General features: G+C 35.7%; 2 protein-coding genes across 11 annotated transcripts in view; one reads left to right on the top strand and one right to left on the bottom strand.

Annotated features, from left to right (window-relative positions):
* Window positions 1-12,593, top strand: part of msps (msps cytoskeleton-associated protein 5) — a 39,984-nt gene extending 27,391 nt beyond the window's left edge. For 7 of the 10 annotated variants that reach the window (XM_087347624.1, XM_087347622.1, XM_087347623.1 and 4 more), the window contains 13 exons: window positions 8-143; window positions 449-642; window positions 1,369-1,580; window positions 2,037-2,210; window positions 2,601-2,675; window positions 3,811-4,132; window positions 4,621-4,808; window positions 5,282-5,447; window positions 6,001-6,174; window positions 7,112-7,237; window positions 7,709-7,910; window positions 8,350-8,675; window positions 9,101-10,821. In XM_087347624.1, the coding sequence (XP_087203750.1) occupies window positions 8-143; window positions 449-642; window positions 1,369-1,580; window positions 2,037-2,210; window positions 2,601-2,675; window positions 3,811-4,132; window positions 4,621-4,808; window positions 5,282-5,447; window positions 6,001-6,174; window positions 7,112-7,237; window positions 7,709-7,910; window positions 8,350-8,675; window positions 9,101-9,196 (2,391 nt within the window). In that variant the 3' untranslated portion in view covers window positions 9,197-10,821. Of the gene's footprint in view, window positions 1-7; window positions 144-448; window positions 643-1,368; window positions 1,581-2,036; window positions 2,211-2,600; window positions 2,676-3,810; window positions 4,133-4,620; window positions 4,809-5,281; window positions 5,448-6,000; window positions 6,175-7,111; window positions 7,238-7,708; window positions 7,911-8,349; window positions 8,676-9,100; window positions 10,822-11,847 lie in introns of those variants that run through there. The other 3 variants (XM_022080172.2, XM_022080173.2, XM_022080174.2) reach the window with 3 other exon arrangements.
* Window positions 12,594-12,864: 271 nt separating this feature from the next.
* l(1)G0020 (RNA cytidine acetyltransferase l(1)G0020) lies at window positions 12,865-22,218 on the bottom strand. Its single transcript, XM_022080175.2, has 18 exons — window positions 21,985-22,218; window positions 20,700-21,148; window positions 19,971-20,181; window positions 19,377-19,581; window positions 19,032-19,153; window positions 18,642-18,778; window positions 18,073-18,202; window positions 17,849-17,997; window positions 17,465-17,546; window positions 16,794-16,910; window positions 15,913-16,089; window positions 15,425-15,566; window positions 15,083-15,227; window positions 14,657-14,895; window positions 14,087-14,259; window positions 13,500-13,736; window positions 13,273-13,418; window positions 12,865-13,052 (listed from the first exon to the last, which is right to left on the bottom strand). Exons 1-18 carry the CDS (start codon window positions 22,090-22,092, stop codon window positions 12,971-12,973), a joined length of 3,051 nt encoding a protein of 1,016 aa, XP_021935867.2. The 5' UTR covers window positions 22,093-22,218; the 3' UTR covers window positions 12,865-12,970.
* Window positions 22,219-22,229: the final 11 nt, after the last annotated feature.

The following is a 22,229-nucleotide window of genomic DNA, read 5'->3' as shown; positions in this document are numbered from 1 at the left end:
TTTATAGATTGGAGATCCTAAGGATGCTGTTCGGAATGGTGTCCGAGCACTGTTCAGGCAGATGGAACAAGTGTATCCAGCTACAAAACTCTTCGTGTATGTGATGGAAGGTTTGAAGTCAAAAAATGCCAGACAGCGCACTGGTGAGTAATTTTTTAAGTAAAGGGTCATAATTTGTGCCCAAATTGTAAAAGTACCCTAAAGTAGAAAACAGAAAACGTTCTGAAATTTTCTTAAAAATTTATGCACTTAAGCTTTTTCTTTTGTTCTTTAAATGAAAAATTATATTTGCTTTTTTTAAAGTGTAATTAATCAGTTATAAAATTTTATTGTTCTGTAGGGTTTGATTTGAGCTTTGTGTGAAATAAGCTATGTTATGATTTATAATTTTGTAATTGAACATTTTATATTTTGGTGACACTAATGATTGGAATTTTTCATTCTTCAGAATGTCTTGAGCAACTTGGATCACTTATTGAAAACTATGGAGTGACAGTTTGCCACCCTAGTCCCAGTGCTGCACTGAAAGAAATAGCTCGCCAGATTTCAGACCGTGACAATTCTGTGAGAAATGCAGCACTGAACTGTGTAGTACAAGCATATTTCATAGAACAAGATAAAGTATACAAAATGATTGGACAGGTAATTTACATTTTTACATTGTCATTTTGTCACTACAGACAACAATTCTTCCATCAATATATTTTTCTTTTGCAATACTACTTTGGTTAGTTATCATTTATTAAGTTGAGGTATTGAGACCGTGTTATATGAGATGACTCCTATGAAGGCGCATACTCTGATTTTGCCATCATGAAAAGTGTGTTCATGAATGTCAGATCACCTGCAAGGTGCATGAGGTTTTCATATTCACCACTTGTGTTCGCTCTCTTTTAGTACCTTGATTAAATGAGTTGTAGTTTGGGCATTGTCTTTGCACATGCTATCTAAAAATATATAGCTTAAATATACAAAACTATAGTTTTATCTGCTATTTTGTACGAATGTGAAACTTGGTATGAGGTATATTTGATCTTATAGTGGTTGGTTATCACGATACTGACAGATTTTGTTACTTATTTGATATTAGTGGCAACAGTTGGGAGTGAAACTGTGTTTTTTTTAATAATAGAGTAGTACTAACCATTAGACCATTGGGAATACCCAGAAGATGCAGTAGAGCAAACACCTGAGAACGTGAAAGTCATCTCAGTTCGTAGATATGCCTAACATAATTTTCTTATAATGATCTACCATTGTCACAAATTGTTTACAAATTAGTTTTATTTTGTTTGTTCTCCTAGTACCAGAGTCCTTATATGTTATTTATTTAATATAGGTGAAATATTATGACTTGTACTTTTGTAGATCTCAGACAAAGATTTGTCTCTACTAGAAGAACGTATCAAGCGAGCTGCAAAAAACAAGGTCACACGAGCTCCAAACGTATCTAAACAGCAACAGCAGCAGTTGCAACAACCCCAGCCTCAGAAGATGGTGCGTCAGGGAAGTGAAGGCACCATCAAAAAGGAAACAATTGAAAGAGAAGAATCTCCACCACCTCCCCCACCAACAATGAGGTACATCCCTTTACATAATTTATTGAACCATGTATGTAGTTGCGTCCCTCTTCGGACTGGCGATACGGATGCGCGCTGGTTCAAGTCTCGGGGGAGAAGAAATTTTCTCATGAGCTTTTGACCAGTGTATGGGACCGGTGCCATCCCAGCATCGTGAGGAAATTGGGGAGCTACAATGAGTAGCGTAATCCGGTCAGGAAAGCTAGCAATGGCTGGGGGTTTGTCGTGCTGACCACACGTCACCCTATATTTGGCTGGATGATCGTTCACCTCTGCTTAGGCATGTGAACGTGAGGCCAGCACTCAAGCTAGTCGGCTTTGGCTCTCTGGAGCTGTTAAGCCACGGATTTAATTTAATTTTTAATTAATAACATTGTTCAGTTTTTAGTAGTGCTTATGGTGAAGTAATATTCTATTCTTTATTATGTGAAAGTTTTTATTCTTCTTATTTTATAGGAGTACTGTACCAAAACCAAGGCCAATCTCAACAGGGCCATTTGGCTTGGACATCAATTTGCTGGAACGTATTGAGGGGCATGGAGTGAATTTAAATGCTCCTAAACTTGCAGAATTTGATTTACATGATATTATTGATGATACTCCTGTGAGCATACCAAATGTGAATACAGGGTAAGTCATTACATGTGCTACTGCCAAATAGCAGGTAAACTGTTAAAACTATTGTGAGATGCATCTGATACCCTTATGTAGAGGCATCGTGATACAAATGTTAAAATTGTCCCATAAAATAGGACACTTTTGTGCAGTGTTCTGTGGCAAATAATCTTGCATTCTGTTTCATGTCATTAAATCAGGAACAGTAAGTGAAAGAGGTTTAAGAAGTGCACAAATTTGCATGATGATACTGTTTCACAAATAATGTGTGCTACCTCTGTCTTATTTTATAAGTAATTGCTACTAGAGTAGAAATATAATAATTGTTGGCTTCTTTTAATGTCAGTAATTTATGAGGGGAGTATAATTGAATGTATCCGTTGCTTCTCTTTAATTTGTTTCTAGTACAGTAAGTTATGGTTTAATGGGGCTAGATCCTTTACACCTGTATTACAACCCTCTGGACCCATTCTACTCAAGGTATGGCAAGTATTGGGTTGAAATTGCATGCACCACACATTGATTACAATGTGTTATCACACTCATGCATCCTGTTATGTATATTTATATGAAAGTATATAAATAACAAATTTTGTAGCCATCTCACTTCACGATATTGAAAGCTTTGATATTCTTTGAAGGCAACATGTTTTAGCCTCAGTGGGCGAACTTCAGGCTGTATATATGATCTAGAAGCAGAGTGTTATGACATTTGTGTAGGTAATTGCAAGTGTAACTGTTTTCTTATTTTGTGTGTGAGTGTTAAAACTTACCAGATTCAATTATAAATTAGAATCAAAGTTTATGAAATATATATATAAACTTGGAGGGTGGGCATGTGTGTGTGTGTGCGGGTGCATGTATGTGTGTGTACATATTTTGTTCTGCCATTTGTCATCAATGTTGGGTTCCTAATAAGCACACTCCTTTGTTCATGACTTTTTGTTTTGTTCATTTCATGTATGTAATTCCATTGTGCAGAGATTTCTTTCTTTGTGTGATGTCAGTGAAAAACAATTCATGACATACTCACAGCATTTGAAGTGGATCTGTTGCACTTTCTTTTAGTAATTCATAGTTGTTGTCAAATCAAAAAAAGATAAGTCTGAAATTGATTCTTTTATCCTGTCATAGGTAGTCATTGTCACTATGGAGGTCTAGAAGATTTAGTTGTAAGCAAAGCACCATTACTTTACATTTAAATTTGTAAGGTGTTCTTAGTGTGTTGCAGTTTATTGGAGGAAATTGGTATAATCTATTCTTTGTTCTGTGGTTTAACAGAATTAATTTGTAATACAAACTTAATTTAAATTACCTTTACATTTGCAGACAATGTTTCTGTTGGGTTAGTTTGTACTCTGCAGTCTGATTTAAAATCATTAATTTGTTATTTTTCTGGTTCTTATATAATTATGAAATGCTGAGGGGGGTTTTTCTTTATAATTTGATAATTCATTTATATAAACATAAAAGCTAACACATATTGTGAAGTTAGCTGTATGTTGGAAACAAAATATCTGAATTTATCAGAGTCAGTTTGTTAGTTATTTTTATTAATTTATCATATCAGATATGGCTGTTTAAATTTTATGGTTTGTGATTTTGTTTTGTTTAGTTATCCAACTCTGTCACCACCACCAGTATTACAACCTTACCAACTCAAGCTTTTACATAACTTGGATGAGAAGACAGACATGTTACTGGATTCCTGCATACCTAACATTGCCTGCCCTGATATAAGGCTGGCAATCCAAACTGCCATCCAGCTGGACACATTGCTACAGACGGATAAGGCAATGAAATTGGATAGAAAAGTAGACCAAGTGATACTGGGGTGTGTCATGCAACTTCGATTGCTGACCTCAGACCACCGTGTGGGCACTCCCAGAGGAGACGTTACGAGGGCATTCCGAGTCCTTTTTATGTTGCTGATGTCGGTGAGTGAAAGCATAAGAGGGAAAGGCAGTTTTGTTTACCTCAGAATTTATGTTGGCAGTAGGCAGAATATGAAACCCCATTTGCATGGCTTTTCCATTGACAAAATGCACCAAAGAAAACCACAGTAGAAGGCAGTCAAATATTGATGATGAATGCTGATGTATTGATGTAGCATACAAACCAGCTTGTAGTTTTTATTTGAAATACTCATTTCCACTTTGCAAAATGGAAGCAAGAATTCATTTAGAGGTTATTTTTTACAGTTCAGTACTTACAGTATGTAGTTTCTGTAGACCTTTTAATGTATCGTGCTGTGTTAATAAATTTGTTATGAAGAACAAAGAATGAACATGTTCTGGAAATTCCAAAAAGCATTTTCTCAAATGTGAAATGATTCTGATGCTTGTTTATAGTATTTTATCATACTCATTTTGGACAGAGTTATTTACAGGTCAGTTTTTAATATATCAAAACATTTTTTTTGCAGTTTTATAGCAATAGCACCCTCTCTCGTCAAGTCTCAAAAGATGTATTATGTGATCTCATTGAGCAACTAATCAGTCTGTTGGTAAATAAGCATATGGAACAGTTAGAGAGTGGAGAGTCATATGTTCGAATTATCAACACATTGGTAGTGCGCATTATTGAGCGTTCTGATCACACAAATATCACATGGTAAGTATAATATTTCATTAATACATAATAAAAATGACATACTCATCATGAATCAGGTTCACTTCTTCTTCATATGTGTATTCAACCAATATGTTCATCTGGAATCTTGGGTCCCTCACATCAAAAGTGCTCAATTAGGAGCTGACAGCTGCCCTACCCTACTCTTGATATTCATGGGGATACAAATAGTCAACAGGTGAGCATCATTTGAATCCCCTGCATTTTTATTCACTGTGTACAGTAAAACCTCATTCACATTCTCTGGATATATGTTTTCCTGTAATTACATTTTTTCAGTCCCATTAATTTGTTCACCATTTCAGGGGCTTTAGTTCCCACAAAATATGAGTAGCTCTAATGATGGAAGCAGTTAGCTCATCTGAAACATGGTCATTATCTATCAGACTGCATTGTTCATCATCCCAGGGGACCACCACAATCATTTATTTCTAACTTCATGCTCTGATTTACAGCGCTCTGATCAAACTCCTGTACGAGAGTGCAGGAAATTCCACGTCATCACCTCGATTTATGGATCTTGTAATGAAGTGCCTGTGGAAAGTTGTGAAGATGTTTCCTCTTTGGGAAGCAGAGACTGACTTTGATATAGTCCTCTGTGACATTCACATGTTTCTGAAGGTTGGTTGGATGTTGTGCATTCCCACACAATCTATTAAAGTCTGTTGAGCTCGTCTTTTCGAGTTCTTTATATATAAATATAGTGTCATTGCATTGTATGGTTTCCAGTAACTTGACTAAGAGACAGCTGCTGGTTTTATTCTGTATAGTCTTTGCTACCTCCATCATCAGATGATGGAGGCAGCAAGGATCTCTGAAACGTCAGTAAACTTCTACCAGACTACACGGCGCAACAACCCAGAAAACAGCTGTCTTCTTTACTGTAGTTATTGCTCATAGTCTCTTGAAAAATTGAGATTATTAGAACTTTTCAAAGTTAATTAATGCATGATTACTTGTAAACTTGTGTAATTCATGCATTAATTTTTTGTGAGATAAATTGATTCAGGTGTTCGTATGCATTTGTTAAGCAGACGATCTCACATTGAATGAGAAAATGGGTTTAGAAATTCTCCTGGAAAGGGTTGGCATTTCAGTTGTTACTTGTACAATTTTTCTTTGCAGTTATACTTATACATTTGTTATGTTCTTATTTTGCCCATGTTTTCTACAGGATTTTCCTTCGGCATCATGGAAGAAGCGGCCATCAGATACTCCAGTGCGAACAATCAAGACCATTCTGCACCGCATGACAAAGATCAAGGGCAATAGAATTTTATTGCATCTCAGTAGGATTGAAAATCTTAATGAGTCAGAGTTGCAGTCTTACCTCGTGAAGCTGATCAAGGTTTGTGCTGAAAGAAAGGCCATACTTTCTGGTACCTGCATATACAAAGCTAGCATGGAACACTGCAGCCATAACCACGTCCTTCCATATTCTTTCTAGTTCATTAATCATGCTACCATTTGACACTGTATAGTCTGAGCTACTGATACTATTGTTAAATAAACCACAAACAAATACAGTCAGCATACTCAAAATTTCCTTTAAATAATGCTGAGTGAGTTTTATTTTATTGCTGTCATTTAGAATGTTTATCATTTATATTAAAGATTGGTTGAATTTTTTATGCAAGTAAAGTGTCACAAATACAGAGACTCTTAAAGTGGAATTCCATATATTAATTCATCAATCTTTATAATATTCTGATAAAGTAAAAATATATTGTTGGATTTGAGATTTTTGTGGCGGTGGTACCAGACTACATGGTGCAAGAACCCAGAAGACAGCCATCTTAAAATTATGTTATTAATGTAAAGGCCTTATAGTTCTAAGTGATTTTACTTTAAATTTGGCATGTGTGTTCCTATGATGTGCATGCCTTAAAATCAGTATGATCTGTAGATTAACTTGTATCTTCCACGTATCAACTGCATCAGTATTAATGGATTAAAAGTTCAAAATGTAACATGGACATAGATGCACTTGGACACCTGTAACATTTTTATATTTTTGATGCCTGTTAGCCATTTACAAGCTCGTTTTTAATAGTAAGGGCTATTTTCGGAAAAACCGAAATGGAAAAGATACGTTATATTAGAGCAGTTTCAATATACTACTCATTACTTTGAGTACTATAATAATAAAAATGCTAGTTATTTATGAAATTGTTTGCTGCATATTTTGAGAGTCATTGGTCTGTTTTTTTCATAACAGAAAATAAAATAAAATCCTTCAGTTTTGACATGACTTGTAGTAAATGTAACTCACATGTTTGTTTTAGACTGTGAAGCATGATTCCAGTCCCCCAAAGAAGGAATCTAAATCACAGCATCGGCTATCAAAAACTACGCATGAGCTTTTGTCAGATATATTTAAGAAAATTGGGTCCAAGGATCAAACAAAAGAGGTGTGTATTCATGTATATAGCGATATAATTTATTTCTTTAACATGGTTACCATACATCAGTATTTGATTCTTTTGATAGAGGTAATAAAGTTGGTTTTTAAATATGATCTTCAGGTAGTTTGCCTTTACTTTTTTCAATTTTATTTTCTGTACTTGGATGTTCTTTAATGTCTAGCTTATCATAAAATCAAATCATATTTTCTCCTAATTGTTTCTGAAAGATAATTTAAGGGGAGTTTGTGAATACCAAAATATTTAAACTTAATTCAGTGTGGCTTATCCCCAGAGCTGAAATTATACAATAAACTCCGGCCATGAAAACAAAAGGACAAGAATTTTCATGTCAGTCACTGCAATAAAACTGTGGAAAACATTTGTATTAAATTCATTCATTATGAGTGTATGAATATGGGTTGCTACACCTTATTTGATGTGTGTTCATAAATAATGCTGTGGTCTATGATGTTTTAGGGTTTGTCACTTCTGTATGACTTCAAACAGCAGCATCCAGAAGCTGATATTGAGCCTTTCCTTCGCAAATCTTCACAGTTTTTCCAAGAGTACATTCAAAAAGGACTGCATATGATTGATATGGACAGGAGAAAAGCCGGAAAGCAAGTAGTACACCCAGCTACAGCTCCCCTGACATCTACATCAAGTATGAGTTCCTTAGGCATGTGTCTTTATTGTACTTTGTCCTGCATATAGTTGTTCATAAAATAGAGTGACCTTTGTGGGTTATAGAATCACCTAGTAATGTTGTCAACATAGTGAGATGTAGAGAATCAAGTGGGCTGGGCATGTAGCTAGAATGGGGGGAGGAAAATGAATACACAGAATATGGCTAGAAAATCTCTTACAAAGTTGCATGAAAATTTGTAATTTATTTAAAGTATTTTTGAGGAGAGGCATGTGTAATGTAAATGTCACGTTTTCTTAAATGTAAGGAAAAATATGCTGAAATGATTGGAAAAAATAGTGACTGTGTTAAAGTTAATTTTGACTTGATGTACTTTTTACCTCTGAACATCGGGTGGGGGGGGGGGATAATATAGATCATGCCATCCATTTTGAAGTGATATTAGTTAATCATGTTAAACTTTATTTTATAGGAATAATGGACTCCAATCCAGTGACACCTCAGAATGAAGTTGGTGAACCTAGTTTACAAAATCCGAATTCAGTATATGTGGATCAGCATCGATCAGTGAAGACTCGTGTTGGAATAGATAGTGGTGAGGACTCAGATTCAAGCTCGGGCTCAAAGAATGCTCTCTATTATTTGAAGAGGCTACGAGCATTACAAGAGCAGGCAGGCCATGATCCATCAGCCGTCCTCCTCGAATCCAAACAGCAAGTTTCACAGGATAAAGATGACAATGTTGTAAATGATGAGAATCTCAACAAGAAGTCAGTTCTTTATGACATGCCTGAAAGGGTTAGTTTTTGTTTCTACAACATGTTGCACTTTCAGAACTTAATGAACTCTGCAGTTACAACAAATTCCCCATTTTAATATTTCTGTGGTGAACAGTATATTTCAGTACTAAACTGATAGAAACATTAAATGGGTGGAATTTAGTGTCCACTTAATGAGGCTGGGACTACATTGAGAAGTATTAAATGTGGATTTACTGTATTTGTTACTTGTTGTCCAGTGAAAAATTATAGTAGCAAGTAAAAATCTGTCCAGATAAGTGGCAGACTGGTGTTAGGTGCTTAGCTTCTACAGTTGTGATTGTGATATGCCTGTTTCTCTGGAAATTTGGATTTTATTTTTATTTTTCGCCCTCCCAGTTTTGAAGTTTCTTCTCTTAATGTGGACAAATAGATTTAGGTGAAGAATAGCTTTATCTGTTACAGGTGCAGCCAGTTCAGTGCATTACGAGTAACAGTGGATTTTCCGAAGTAGATGCCTTGCGTAGACGTCTGGAAGTGGTAAAAGGTTCAGCAAGATAAAGCCAGTAGGTCTATGATATGACCACCAGCCTTCTGTCCCCCTGATTTGCTTTGGTAGCATTTGGCATGAACCCAGGATATCCATATCAGGCTTTTATCACTGCAGTTACACGCTTGTTTTAGACCTTGTTTGCTCCTCATTAATTAGTTTTGTCAGAGTTTTAAGTTGATACTGCATTACATAAGACACTAAGCATTTATAGTACTTAACGTAATATAGTAGTCATCCATTTGTTTTAAGTGATTAATATTGTATTGAAGGGCATTTTTTCACATTTTCCAATTGGTTGCAAATCAGACATTTTAACGTTACTAAAATGATAATACTTTTAAAATTATTTTTACTCATAATAACAGCAGAAAGACTGATATGTGATCAGGTGACAACTATAAGCAAATTTTGAGCTTTACTTGCTACCTGAGAGGATGGTTTGCTTGTAACTTTAGTGATGGAAATTGTGTGACTTGATATTTTATTGTAATAAGGTTGGTGGCACCAGGTATTTATAAATGTATGCAAGAATAGTTGAGTTAAACATAAAAACAAAGTATGCATGTAAGGAGTGTAGTTTTCCCTTGCAGTTACAAGTACGAGGTGTGTTCAAAATGTACTGGACCTTAATTTTTCCCACGGAAACAAATGAAGCACGGGAGGTGTCCTCGGGTTGGGGGGTGTAGGGGATCTTCATGCACATGCGTGAATTTTTTCCCGCCTGCAGAGAGTGGCAGTCAGCCTGCGAGCGAGTGAGTGACTAGTGAACGCCCGCCCATCGGATTTTCAATTACCGCGAATCAAGTCCCTTTCAGCGGCATTTTCAGCTTGGGGAACAGCCAAAAATCACAAGGAGCCATGTCAGGAGAGTAGGGAGCCTGACGAACCAGAGGAATGTTGTGTTTGGCCAAGAAAGCCTGAATCAGATGCGAAGAATGGGCGGGTGTGTTGTAATGATGGAGCTGCCAAGTTCCTGCTGCCCACACATCCGGTCGTTTGCGCCGCACAGTATCACGAAGGCGATGGATGACCTCGTCATTTCAACTTGTTGAGGGCCTACCGGAACGTGGTTCACTCTCCACTGACGTGCGGCCATCTCTGAAGCGATTGTACCACTCCTTAATTCTTGTGATGCTCATGGCATCATTGCCAAAAGCCTGCTGAATCTTCCGAATGGTTTCCACTTGGAAATCGCCAAGCTTTTGGTAAAATTTGATGCAATACCGCTGCTCAAGTCGTTCCATCATTTCGCAGTAAATGAAAATCTGACGGGGGTTCACTACACTCACTCACAGGCTGACTGACGCTTTCTGCGGGCAGGAAAACATTCACACATCGGCATGAAGGTTCACCTCCCATGCTTCATTTGTTTCTGTGGGAAAAATTAAGGTCAGATACATTTTGAACAGACCTTGTATTATGACAGCTAGTTGAAACATAGCAATGTGTAAAGGGTTTCCCTTTTACAACATTTAAATCATCATGGCTCTGGTAATGACTTCCTTAACAGGGCTGTTTGAAAATGACTGCTTTTGTATTCAGTACTGTATACCATTGTGTTTGTTGCATACTGATTATTGTACCAAAATGAGAATTTATTTTTAAGTTGCATTAAAAAAACTGTTCACTTAGATTCATTTACACATTTTATGAAAATGCAGCTTGCATCTTCAGTCATCATTTGTTTTTTTATGTAGATGACATTTTAATGGCTTTTTCTAAATATCTTTGGGCCCTTGCATTGGAATTCTTTGATTTTTAAATATTAAAAAACCTGATAAATAGCTGTAAATGATGGAGGATGTAAACAGTACAGAACCATTGATATTGACACAGTATTCCTACATACTTTTTAATACTGAAAAGAAAATGGGTTGTTGCTATATTGACAATGTGGTTGACAAAATGAGAAACAAAATAGAGTACAGTAATAAGCAGTTCTTTCTCTATCCAGGGGTGTAAATAAGGAGATTTGTTAAGGCACTTCATATTTCATAAATGTTTACCTTGTAATGAAAGCATATTTTTAACCTATAGTAATTGGCTGTTCATGGTGTGTTGACAAGGAACTATTAGTGCTGTAGCTAAGTGTAATTAATTTATTGGTTCGACGATCCACCAATTCTTAAAAAAAGTCTTTACATTCTGACTTCATATAAATCCACTCCACTTAAAAATAAACAATATAGAAAGTGAAGATGACTTCTGGAATGTTGTAATGTAATCTGGTAGTTTACTGGCATTTCAGAGGTGCAGGTAAACTACGCAGCGTAGCATCCCAGAAGACACGTCATCTTCATACTCTGCCACGAACCCAAAATCTCACCAATACAGAATGTGTTTGGCTCATGTTTTGGACTTTGTCCATTGTACCAGTTTTTTTAAACTTGTTTCTTTGGATTTTTTAAATTGTTGAAAATAGTCAATTTCCAAAATCGTGCATTTTAAAACTATTACAATGGGCAAAATCCCAAAGATGAGTTACAAACATTGTCTTACACCATTATTGGAATTCTTTTGATATAAAATGTCAGGAAAGTGAAAGAAAGGTAGTTTCAACAGATCACAAACAATTTTAATTTATATTTGATGCTAAACAAAATCAGTTTGCTTTAGTTGCATTTTTTAACCCTGGATGTATACATAACTCTTTCTGCAGGATAATGATAAATTCCAAAGGAACCCAGTCTGGAGCTACATCTTACATGTACAGGAAGCAAGAACATGGCTAGTTAGGCATCTTGGTGCACTAGAATTTATTGTAAACAAGCTGAAATTATCTGTGGGTTCTACATGGATGAAGTTACATTGACATTGACTTATTGAGCATGGGTGATCTGTGTAATTGGATGCGTTCTCACCGGATCCATGTGTGCAAAGCATTGGAGGTTATCAGCTACGAGGATGTGACATGTGCCTGATGTCTTCTTCCACTGCCCAGTGGAGAGGCTAATCAATGTCTGCTGTGAAAATTTCTTGTCTTGGGAAAGCTATCTTACAAGAACACGTATTTTTCGTGTCCATTTAACCTTGAAGATGATTCGTTTTCTGGGATGGTGCGCTGTTTAGTCTGTAGAAGTTTACTGACTTTTTTCATTATCAGGGTTATGATGGAGGCATCGGCAAACTTCTACCAAACTATACAGTGCAACATCCCAGACGACAGCCATCTTCATACTGACTACCATGAGAATCTGATATCTCACGCATTTATCCTTCTTTTTTCATGTCTTGATGTCTTAATCAGATCTCAGCTGCACAAACAGATTAATAAAGAACAGGCAGGTATACACACTGTTTAATATATAATTCTCAACTAGTAATAAAGTTTCTAGTGTAAGAGTAATGTGTGAATGTAAGATAAAATAAACATTAATAAAAATTTGCTGACATTCTTTACCCCCATTCCTCAAATTTATTTTCACATTTCCTTCCCAAAATAATGTAGGAGATACTTAAAATCTGATAAATATGAAGTTCAGGTTTCCCCTGAAAGTGAACAAAAATTTCTATGTTTGGTTTCCTATAACAAGTGAGTGGAAACCTCTTTGATGTTCTCTCACTTCTTCCCCATGTCCTCCATTTTGAGTTACACTTTTAACAGGAGTTGTGGTGGTCTTAACATAATGTGACTTGCACTCAGGGAAAAAAATTATTTTAAGAGCTTTGATGCTGCTTATAAATGAGACATTAATTTTATTTACTTGTTAAAATCAAGTCCAGCTTATATACACATGTGACTTGTATTCATTTGTGAAAATCAAGATGTGACTAGATAAACATTAATGATCAGATTTCTTCTTGTGCTTTTTCTTTTTGGAAGGTTTCTCAAACAGTTCTTCCTCAGTTGGCCGCTTCTCACCACTGAAAACTCAAAACCGTTATTTTCTTACAATGTAAGCACTGCATGTTACTTCATGAACATATGTTTATGTAACTAAAAACCATAAAAGGTAAAGTGAAACACCTATTTATATTTCAAGGGAACTAGATAAAAATAATAATTGACTAATCTTGCATATGAGAACATAGGAAGTAATCGATAAAGTAGATTATTTTTTAAATTAACATACTGATATGTCACCTTTTGACAGAAATAATATTTTTCTGTTTCTTTCCTGATGAACCCAATGCTTGTAACCATTCTTCTTCTGAACCTTTAATTGCATATTGACTGAGGTTTTCACTTTTGAGTTTTTTCAGCTCCTGTTGCTGTTTGAGCTTCAGTTCCTGCAATACAGAAGTCCGGTACATATTACTCCCCATAATATTACCCAAAGCACATGGAGGGGCTAATTTGCTACCAATTACCTTTGCTGCCTCCTCCAACTCATCATGCATGCTCTTGGCAACGGGGTTGAATGTGACGTCAGTTCTTGATCGGACTAGACCCTGTTCTATGGAGTGTTCCAGAATGCCTGTTAAATACTGAACACATCGACGAATCGTTCGGTTGAAGAGGCCCAAGAGTTGTGATGCTGGTAGCTCCAACTCTGATGCAAGATTATCCACAGTTTTGTATTGCAGGCCTAGGCCAAGAACAATTGCCTAAAATGGAATAAGATTATGTATGAATCTGCTTTGTGTGATACATTTGGTATCTGGAATTTTTAAACAGTAAATTGTGCAGACATTGAGATAAATATCACTGTAAAATTCATTCAGAGATTTCACTGTGTTCAATCATCTTCATGCTTCAAATTTTTACTGAAAAACCTAATGATGTTTATTTTGTATTAAACATGTATAAACAACTAAACTGATATAAACATTTTCACTTTAGGATGATCCATTAAAGTAAAGCTCTTCACTGAAGTGAAAAGATATGTTTAGTGAACCTTTTCAAGACCTGGGATCACATTTGTCTTTCTTACTGCCAAATTGCCCATGCAACTTACTGACTGCACAGCAGAAAGGTGTGTACTGCCCATATGATTGAGGAAGTATAAATGAGCCAAGGTAGGTATCAAGTCCATGACCAAGTGGTAGTCTACTAGATTGTTACTGTACATCTCCAGCCGCTTCACATCATACTTGGTCAAGTATACATCAAGCTCCATCTTGCTTAGCACTGCACAAATAGAATATTTACCAGTAAGATCTATATAATACAGACTACGTGATTCACAGAAATGATGTTACAATATATTAGGGAGACATTTAATCAAATCAAAAACCATGTCTTATCTTTTATTGTGAAGGTTTTAATAAAAAATAATCTTTTCAGCAATTATCAAACTTAGGAAAATACAAACATGAACTTCACCTGTATAGTAGATGGGAAGATAATATGAGAATATTTCTTATAGAAAAAATTTGGTGAAAGTGAGAATTGGAGTTCATGGCTCAGGATAAGACCCAGTTATGTATTTTTGTGACTGCAACGATGAAACTTTGGGTTCCACTACAACTGAGAAATTCCTGAACACATGAATAAGTATCAAATATTCAAAGAAGTTTGCACAAACCTGCTTGCTCTTGTTTCCAGGTCTTGTTTTGAAGCACACTAAGTGCAAGGATTGGTGTAAAGCTGCGGAACTGAAAACCTAACAAAGATATAAAGCGGCGCCTGAAGTCAGCCCAATATTCTGCAAGCCACGATCCCTTTTTGGCTTTGTCTGTTTCACCATCTCCACTGCTATATGAGTTGTCCAAAAGGTGCAGCATGATACATGAATGTTCACCTGTTAAGTCATTTGTTGTCTGCCTGTCACATATAAAGAACACGTCATTGATTATACTACGCTCGGAAGTATGGCAATACAGGTAGAGATCACAGAAGATGGACCAGATATAATGTACACATTGATATTTCATGGTGAGAAATTAGTATAGTTGTTGCCTATTTTAAATGTCAAGACTGAAATAACCTCACCTTAGCCACAGATCATTACCTCAAATAAACTGGAACAAACTCTGCTCTTTTCCAGAATTTAAGGAGAGGTGCTGTGAGCCCAAACGACACTCCAAGGTACTGAAGATGCTCTGGTGGTCTCTCGCTCAATTTTAAGAGAAGTGGAGGGAGAGATTTTCTTGGTTCTGCTGAAAACAATGTACAATTATAGTACAACTAAACAAACATTTGTATGAAATTTCAGAATTCCTTTAGGTTTTAGAATATTTGAAAATACAGCAGATGTTGGATGTTATAAATAACAGCAATAACATGAACATGGTTATAAAGAAAAATTTTGGGACTACATATGATATATAGTACAAGTCAGGATGTATGTTACCTATCCTTTCCTCCAAAAGGCCCACATTCTGATCTGTAACACTCTCAATATGTTCTTGAGGCATCTGATCCTCCTCAACACTTGGAATCTTTAATTCATAATACTGCTTCAGCAAGGAGAGAGCTCTGCTACCATATCCCATCTGTAAATTGTAAAGCACTATAAGCAAAGATGGCATAATTATGAATATAATTCAAGCTTTTAGCTATGGATAAACCAGAACGTCTACAAAAATGATATCTGACATCAAAAGTTATTTGTAAATAGACTGGTATCACACACATGTATGTTGACTCTACATTAAAGCAGCCTTTACAATCATCTCTTGAGCTTCAAGGGTAGGTCATATGGACAACATATTATGTACAAGGACAAGTCAGAAACTACTTCTGTTTAAAAGACAATGTAAAGAAGACTTAAATGTCTGCTATCCTTTAAATTCCTCCATGCAGCCAATTGCGTCAATAAATTATTATGTAATTTCATACCCCCTGATAGTCTGGATGTGTCGCTATCCTTACTACCCTTGCACCAGACAGCATGGGGAAGTCATGATCTTGAAACTGCTGTGCCACAGTCCAGGGTATAAGATCACCTGATGCTCTTTTACCTCTTGACAAGCCATCCACTACAGAGTTCTTAGACACCTGACCTTCCAAGCAAACCTAATTAACGGTAAAATATATGTCACATCACAAAGACCTGTAATGTAATAACAGTAACAGGAGCACCACAGTTTTTATACAAGTACTGTTAATAAAAATAAATGTGGGCAGTGTTCAAGAAAACATCCAAATTCTTTCACTACATTCAATACACCAAGATCAAGAAATCTACTCTAGTAACAGACTATCACTTCAATATTATTTTTCTCTTATGTCTTACCATGTCCTAGTAGTATTTATTCTCCTAAACTCAGAGTGGCACAACTGTTTCAATAATTAACAATAAAATTTAATATGGTGTTTAATTGACAAAATCATATTTTAATAAAAACAGAAACAGAAACCTTTATGTAACATGATCTTTTGTAGTTTCTTTACATTATCCTGCATTCTTTCCCCTGATATGAAATTCTTCAGTAATACATTTTCCTCTACATAGTGATCAAATTGTAATGGCCATTAGTACTTGTTTTCCTCAATACTGTGTTTTACGTAGCAAGGTGAAGAAAATCACCTGGCAAAAACTGATGGTTTTATCCACATGAAGTTTAAATATTTAGTTCTAGGAAAATATTGTACAATTGTATTTTACTTGAAAAGCATTTTTAACTAGTTATTACTTTGTATAATGGTCCTTATTACAATTGAAGATTGTGCATTCCATTTAATATTTGTTGCCTGTATTCAATTATTCAGTATCTTACCTGAATAACTACAAGAACTTCTGGTAAAGATTTCTGATTTGGATCAACTGGCCCAAGCAAACAAAATAAATGATGTGCTGGGGCATCCGACATCATTTGAAGGTCATTTGGACTGTTCTGTAAACAAAAATTAACATTAATCAAGAGATAAAAAGACCACATGAAAGGAATATCAGACTCAGTAGAAAAGTCTAAATTTACAATCCGTGTTCTAAATTTGGAACACTGTCAGAGTCACACAGAACACACTCTGGAAATTTTTAAAATTAAACACCTGTGATTTTTCTTTTCTTTTTCTGTGGCATCTTGTAACTTGACACCCAGTCAGTTTATTCAAATCAAATCTTATATTGAAGGTCCTTGCTTGCACACCTATCCCTTCCACCTCATTTTACTATATTTATTAGACAGAATTCATTCAGAGGCTGGCTATGGTGACAGGCTTTTTCATCTTCCTCAATCCCACCATCCAAATACTAGGATATCTTCAAATAGGTCATGACCATTTCCTTCTACATCCTTTCCAGTTCAGCATTCACAGACATCCTATCATTTTATGTTATATAACCAATCTAGGTGTAAAAGTATTGTTAAATAACCATGTAATCAATCAATCAATCATTCTACCTGTACAGTACGTTTATGGTGAAGTATGTCACAATAAAACCAACCTTATAATGTGATGCAACATACAGTGCCACCAGACGCTGAAGAAAGGCCTCAGATGCTTTATGGAAACAGAACAGTGTATCCCTGAAACACAAATATGAACAGAAGGAAACTCCAAAATCAGATAAAACATGTTCTCTTGTCAACCTGATGATGGACCTCTAAAACATTGGTAAACTTCTACCAGACTACACAGTGCTATAACCCAGAAAGCAGCCATCGTCACATTCTCTTTACATATCACTGTTGAGTGGATACTACTAGATCACATGTGTTTCTTAATTAGGACATAAATATTTGACAAATTTAATCTGTTCAATACACGATTAAATCAATTTTACTTTTATTTAAAACAGATTAATTTGAATATATATAAAATGTTTTACCTGTTAATATAGTACAGATCACAATTGTCTGGTGGAGGACATCCTGACAAGATAGGCTGCACTGACGTAGCATCTAGACACAGCAAATCATTCAGCCATTTCTCCACATTATCACCCGGATTGTATCGGATTGGCTCATTCAGCACAACCTAATAAGGAGATACTTTCATGTACAGTGGTAGTATAGCAAATGTAAAATATAACGATAATGAAGTTTAACTTACTTCTTGTAAAACCCTTCCAGTGGCAGCTGAGTGAATCTTGCTTTTGTCAGCAGATACACCAATGGGAGCTGCCTGTGTACGCAGCTGCTGAAGTAATTTTAGGGACAGGGACCTGCCTGTACCCTCATACCTGGTTAAATATTGGTAATTTAATAACAAAATTAACATGAATTCTACAAATGTATCCTTCATGTAAATCACAAATTCAGATGTTAATATATTTCCATTACTGTTCATTAGTATACGTTGCTTCCAATGGTAATGAAAATTGGTCTCTTCAGTATAATTATGGATATTAATTGTAAAAGTGCTGTCAAAGTAACAAGTACTCCAAAATACATATTACACATATTTTTACATCCATCTTTTTAAATCCCTTCAGTTATGGTTTTTCTGACATTCCTGGCCTCTGCTCACTGAGATTGGAATCAAGTTCTGAATGTGCCCCGTAGGACAGAATCCCATTTACTCCAAATTACATATTAAAATGTCAAATCATAATTTTCATGAAAGAGATACACATTCTAATACTAAATTACACTATCTTAAGTCCCACATAATCTACTGACCCATTGATTGTTGATGCCAGGAATACAAGGTATGGTCCCAACATGCTCTTAACATATGGTAAAGGAATGGCCGCTGCTTCATCAATGACAAGAAGTTCTGCTTGACCAAGCTTATGTGCATCAGTTGGATGTATGTACTGAAAAGAAAAAATGTGTGCTAAAAGTTACATTCAGAGATAGGCCCTGGAAAAAAGCTGCGATGAATAAAAATGGATTGAACTATCTAAGTGTAAGATTCAACTATACGTAGTTTGTTTTTATGTGATCATATCAATTATAATTTAAGCATGTATCTTGACAAATTTAAGAACATTTCAAGATGACAGAAACATTGACTTTTAGGGATTCAACAAATACAGCTCTTTTTTTCAGAACCTAATATTTGTTTACCTGAATAGTTTGCCGATGGTCTCTGAAAATGTTTACACGAACAATAGCCTTGTTAAACTCTGGATTTGTTGACTGGATGAGGTCATAATCCAAGTGTTCTTGGTACTCCAGTGCATCAAAACCTTAAAGTAAATAGTGCTATGTTAAAAGTCCAACTTCATAAGCATGGAATTAAATTATTGATACTACTTTGACTCTCTGAAAGTTCTGCCAATGATCCTATCACTGGTTGCCATACAGTCTGAGCTACTGACAGTATCATAAAATAACCACAAATAAATTATAAAATGCAAACCTACTTCAACAATGGAATATGAAAAGTTATTGTGAATCTATTATTTTTACCTTTGAAAACAAATTCAAACAGAGTGGTCAGGTTCTCAGGGCTAGGGCTTGTAACAAAGATATTGGAATAGCCAAAAGCAACTGCTCCTGCCATTGCTAGCCCCAGAGCAGCTGATTTGCCTCTTCCTCGTGCAGCTGTCAGTGATACAGTAGATCTGAGGCTCTTCTCTGATACAGCCTCAATGAATTTCAGAAGAGCTTTAGCCTTAAAAAAATGTATGGAATTACAGTTGAATATGAGAAAGGAACAGATAAGTGAGTATCAATATATGAACTGGGGAAATTTAACACTTCGTTACCATGACCAGGTTTTCAGGCTATGCATGAATTACCAGGCCACTTCATAAATATCAAGTAACACATACAAAAGTAATCTCTGTGCCCAGTGTGATGTGCAATATTTTGACCACCATTTTGAGGAAGCATACTGTGTACATCATTGAGATTGAAGAAACTACATGGCACAAAAGACCATCATCTGTGAAGTTTGGTGATGTGATTTTAAGAAGTTAAAATTTTCTGTGATCGACCCAATCACATTGTCAGGGTGATGCCCAATCTTTGAAACAACAGTTAACAGTAAAATTTTGATACCTGATCCACAGTCTTACAGCAATTAACAAGAACACCAACTGGCTGTGTGTCCCGTAGACTTTCTTTCAAACTTCCCAGTTCCTGTTCATTTGGAGGGGGATCAGGTTTTCCCACTGGCTCTACCTGAAGATTATGAGATGAAATGGGAAGCACAGTGAGCTGATCATCCACCACTAGGCATCGAGCACATAAGGCCAGAGACAGCAGAAACCTAAACAATAGTCAGTACAATTATATATCACCTTCCAATTGCTCAGACCAGATATGCTAAAAGGCATAATTTGCCAGACTGCTCAGGGGCTTGCTTTTCTGTGTGAGTACAAATTCCGTGTTTGCTTATTATATATTTTTGATGTTTTCAGTGAGTAAAATGTTATAACAGAACATATTATGTCACTTAAAAACAATATGTAGTGTAATATTTTGAGCTCTCAGAACCTTTATGTTTCTTTTGTCTAAGCTAATATGTAAAAAAAAAAAACACACACACACTTTTGGTTTCTCTTAAAATTTTAATGAAATTGTCCATCACTAGATAAAATGAAATGTGTTCATCCAATGTCTGAGCTTAAAAGTGGATATAAGAGTTCACCAGCAAACAGCAAGATCTTGATCATGCTTCTTAGCCACAGTAACATTTTCTAAGAACTTGATTTCAACATATTGAATGAAAATCCCAACAGGTAGTGGGTGCAACCAACATAATATGATATAAGAATTTGTTCGCACCGTTCATTGAAGCGTCCAACAACATCACCGTGTGCTTCAGTACGATAGCGTTCGTGAACATCCATGCTCATGGCATAAAGTTGTTTCAAAGAAGTCACTGTCTGCAGCAGAATAACAATTAGTCCTCCACCTTCAATTGTCTCAACTGTTCTTGCCAACAGGTTTGGAGTCAAAGCTTCAAAGTCTTGTAACACACACATACCATAAGTATTTCCAAGTATTTTGTGTGTTTCTGAATAGTAACAGTACCGAATGTTTGTAGATGCAACAAATAATTCAAATGGATCATCTTCATTTACATTTACTTTGCCTGTCTTTATTTTACGCTGGAGACTTTTCATCCTCTTTTTTCGATGGCTACTGAAGCCAAGCTCTTTCTTATAGCACCACAATACATTCGGTCTTGCTCTAACACATGCTTTAGACAACATATGATGTAGAATAACAACCTGAAACAAAACAACAATGACATTTAAAAGGACTGCATTAATAATTTCTGCTAGTGATCATACAATGAAATGGTTTTCAACTGCTGATTCTGAATCAAAATCTCTTCATTGTATTCAACACACTATCAGTAGCACTAGTCAGTTCAAAATGTACACATGGAAATATATTGTACAAAAAGGTAAACTCACTGAAATAAATCCAATTCCTCGGCTGTGAGACATTATGTTAAATTATAACCTTTCTGGCAATATGTAATACCAGTAACATATACCCTACTCCATTAGAAAGCACTGCTCCCACCACACACAACATTCCACTGGTGTTGAATAAATTTAATGTTTTACAAGGACGTAAGATTTACAGTGGATAACTTTATGTAGTATAATGACTCAAACGTTATGGATACTTTGTCAGTTTATACATGCAGTGCTAAAGATAATGGTATGGTGGTACTGCTTTAGATCTATATTCACCGGGTACTCAATTTAAATCTCAGTCAGGTTACTGGCTAACCTAAGGTTTCCTTTTTTCCTGTCTCACTTGCAAATAAGTCACGACTGTCTGCTTCAAAATCCGTACCTAGTTATGAATCATGATCATCTTCCAATCACATTTATGCTATATAACGCTGCAGTTAACAGTGATCAAATAACCTACGAGCCCACTATTAACTGCAGGAACCAGTAAATATTAAACATACGAACTCTAAATACTGTATCACATTTGTCAATGCTACATAACCTTTGTATCATGTCGTTTTTAACCTAAAAAAACTGTTAATCTTTTCATAGCAAAGTAGTTTCCTCCTAATGATATGAATGAAATGTCGACTTACTTGATCTCGTCCTTTGCCTCCAACAACTACAAACAATGTTCGGTGACCCAGAGTCACACCATTTTCAATTAAAACTCTTATACGATTATCTATTTTCTTCCTAACCATTGTAAACTATTACAGAAACAATACAACCACGTGTAAACTGCAGTGAATGTGGATTGTTTCGATATGTCGTTGCAGAGTTCGTAAGAATCACACACCATGATTTGAATCGACTACGGTTTGTAGCTGATGTTAACCAT

This window comes from Zootermopsis nevadensis, unplaced genomic scaffold, assembly GCF_977971745.1.
Source record: "Zootermopsis nevadensis isolate Lab colony 2312 unplaced genomic scaffold, Znev_1.0 Znev_ptg000012l, whole genome shotgun sequence".
Lineage (NCBI taxonomy): Eukaryota > Metazoa > Arthropoda > Insecta > Blattodea > Termopsidae > Zootermopsis > Zootermopsis nevadensis.
Note: the sequence above shows the minus strand (reverse complement) of the source record. Positions and strands in the feature narration are given on the sequence as shown.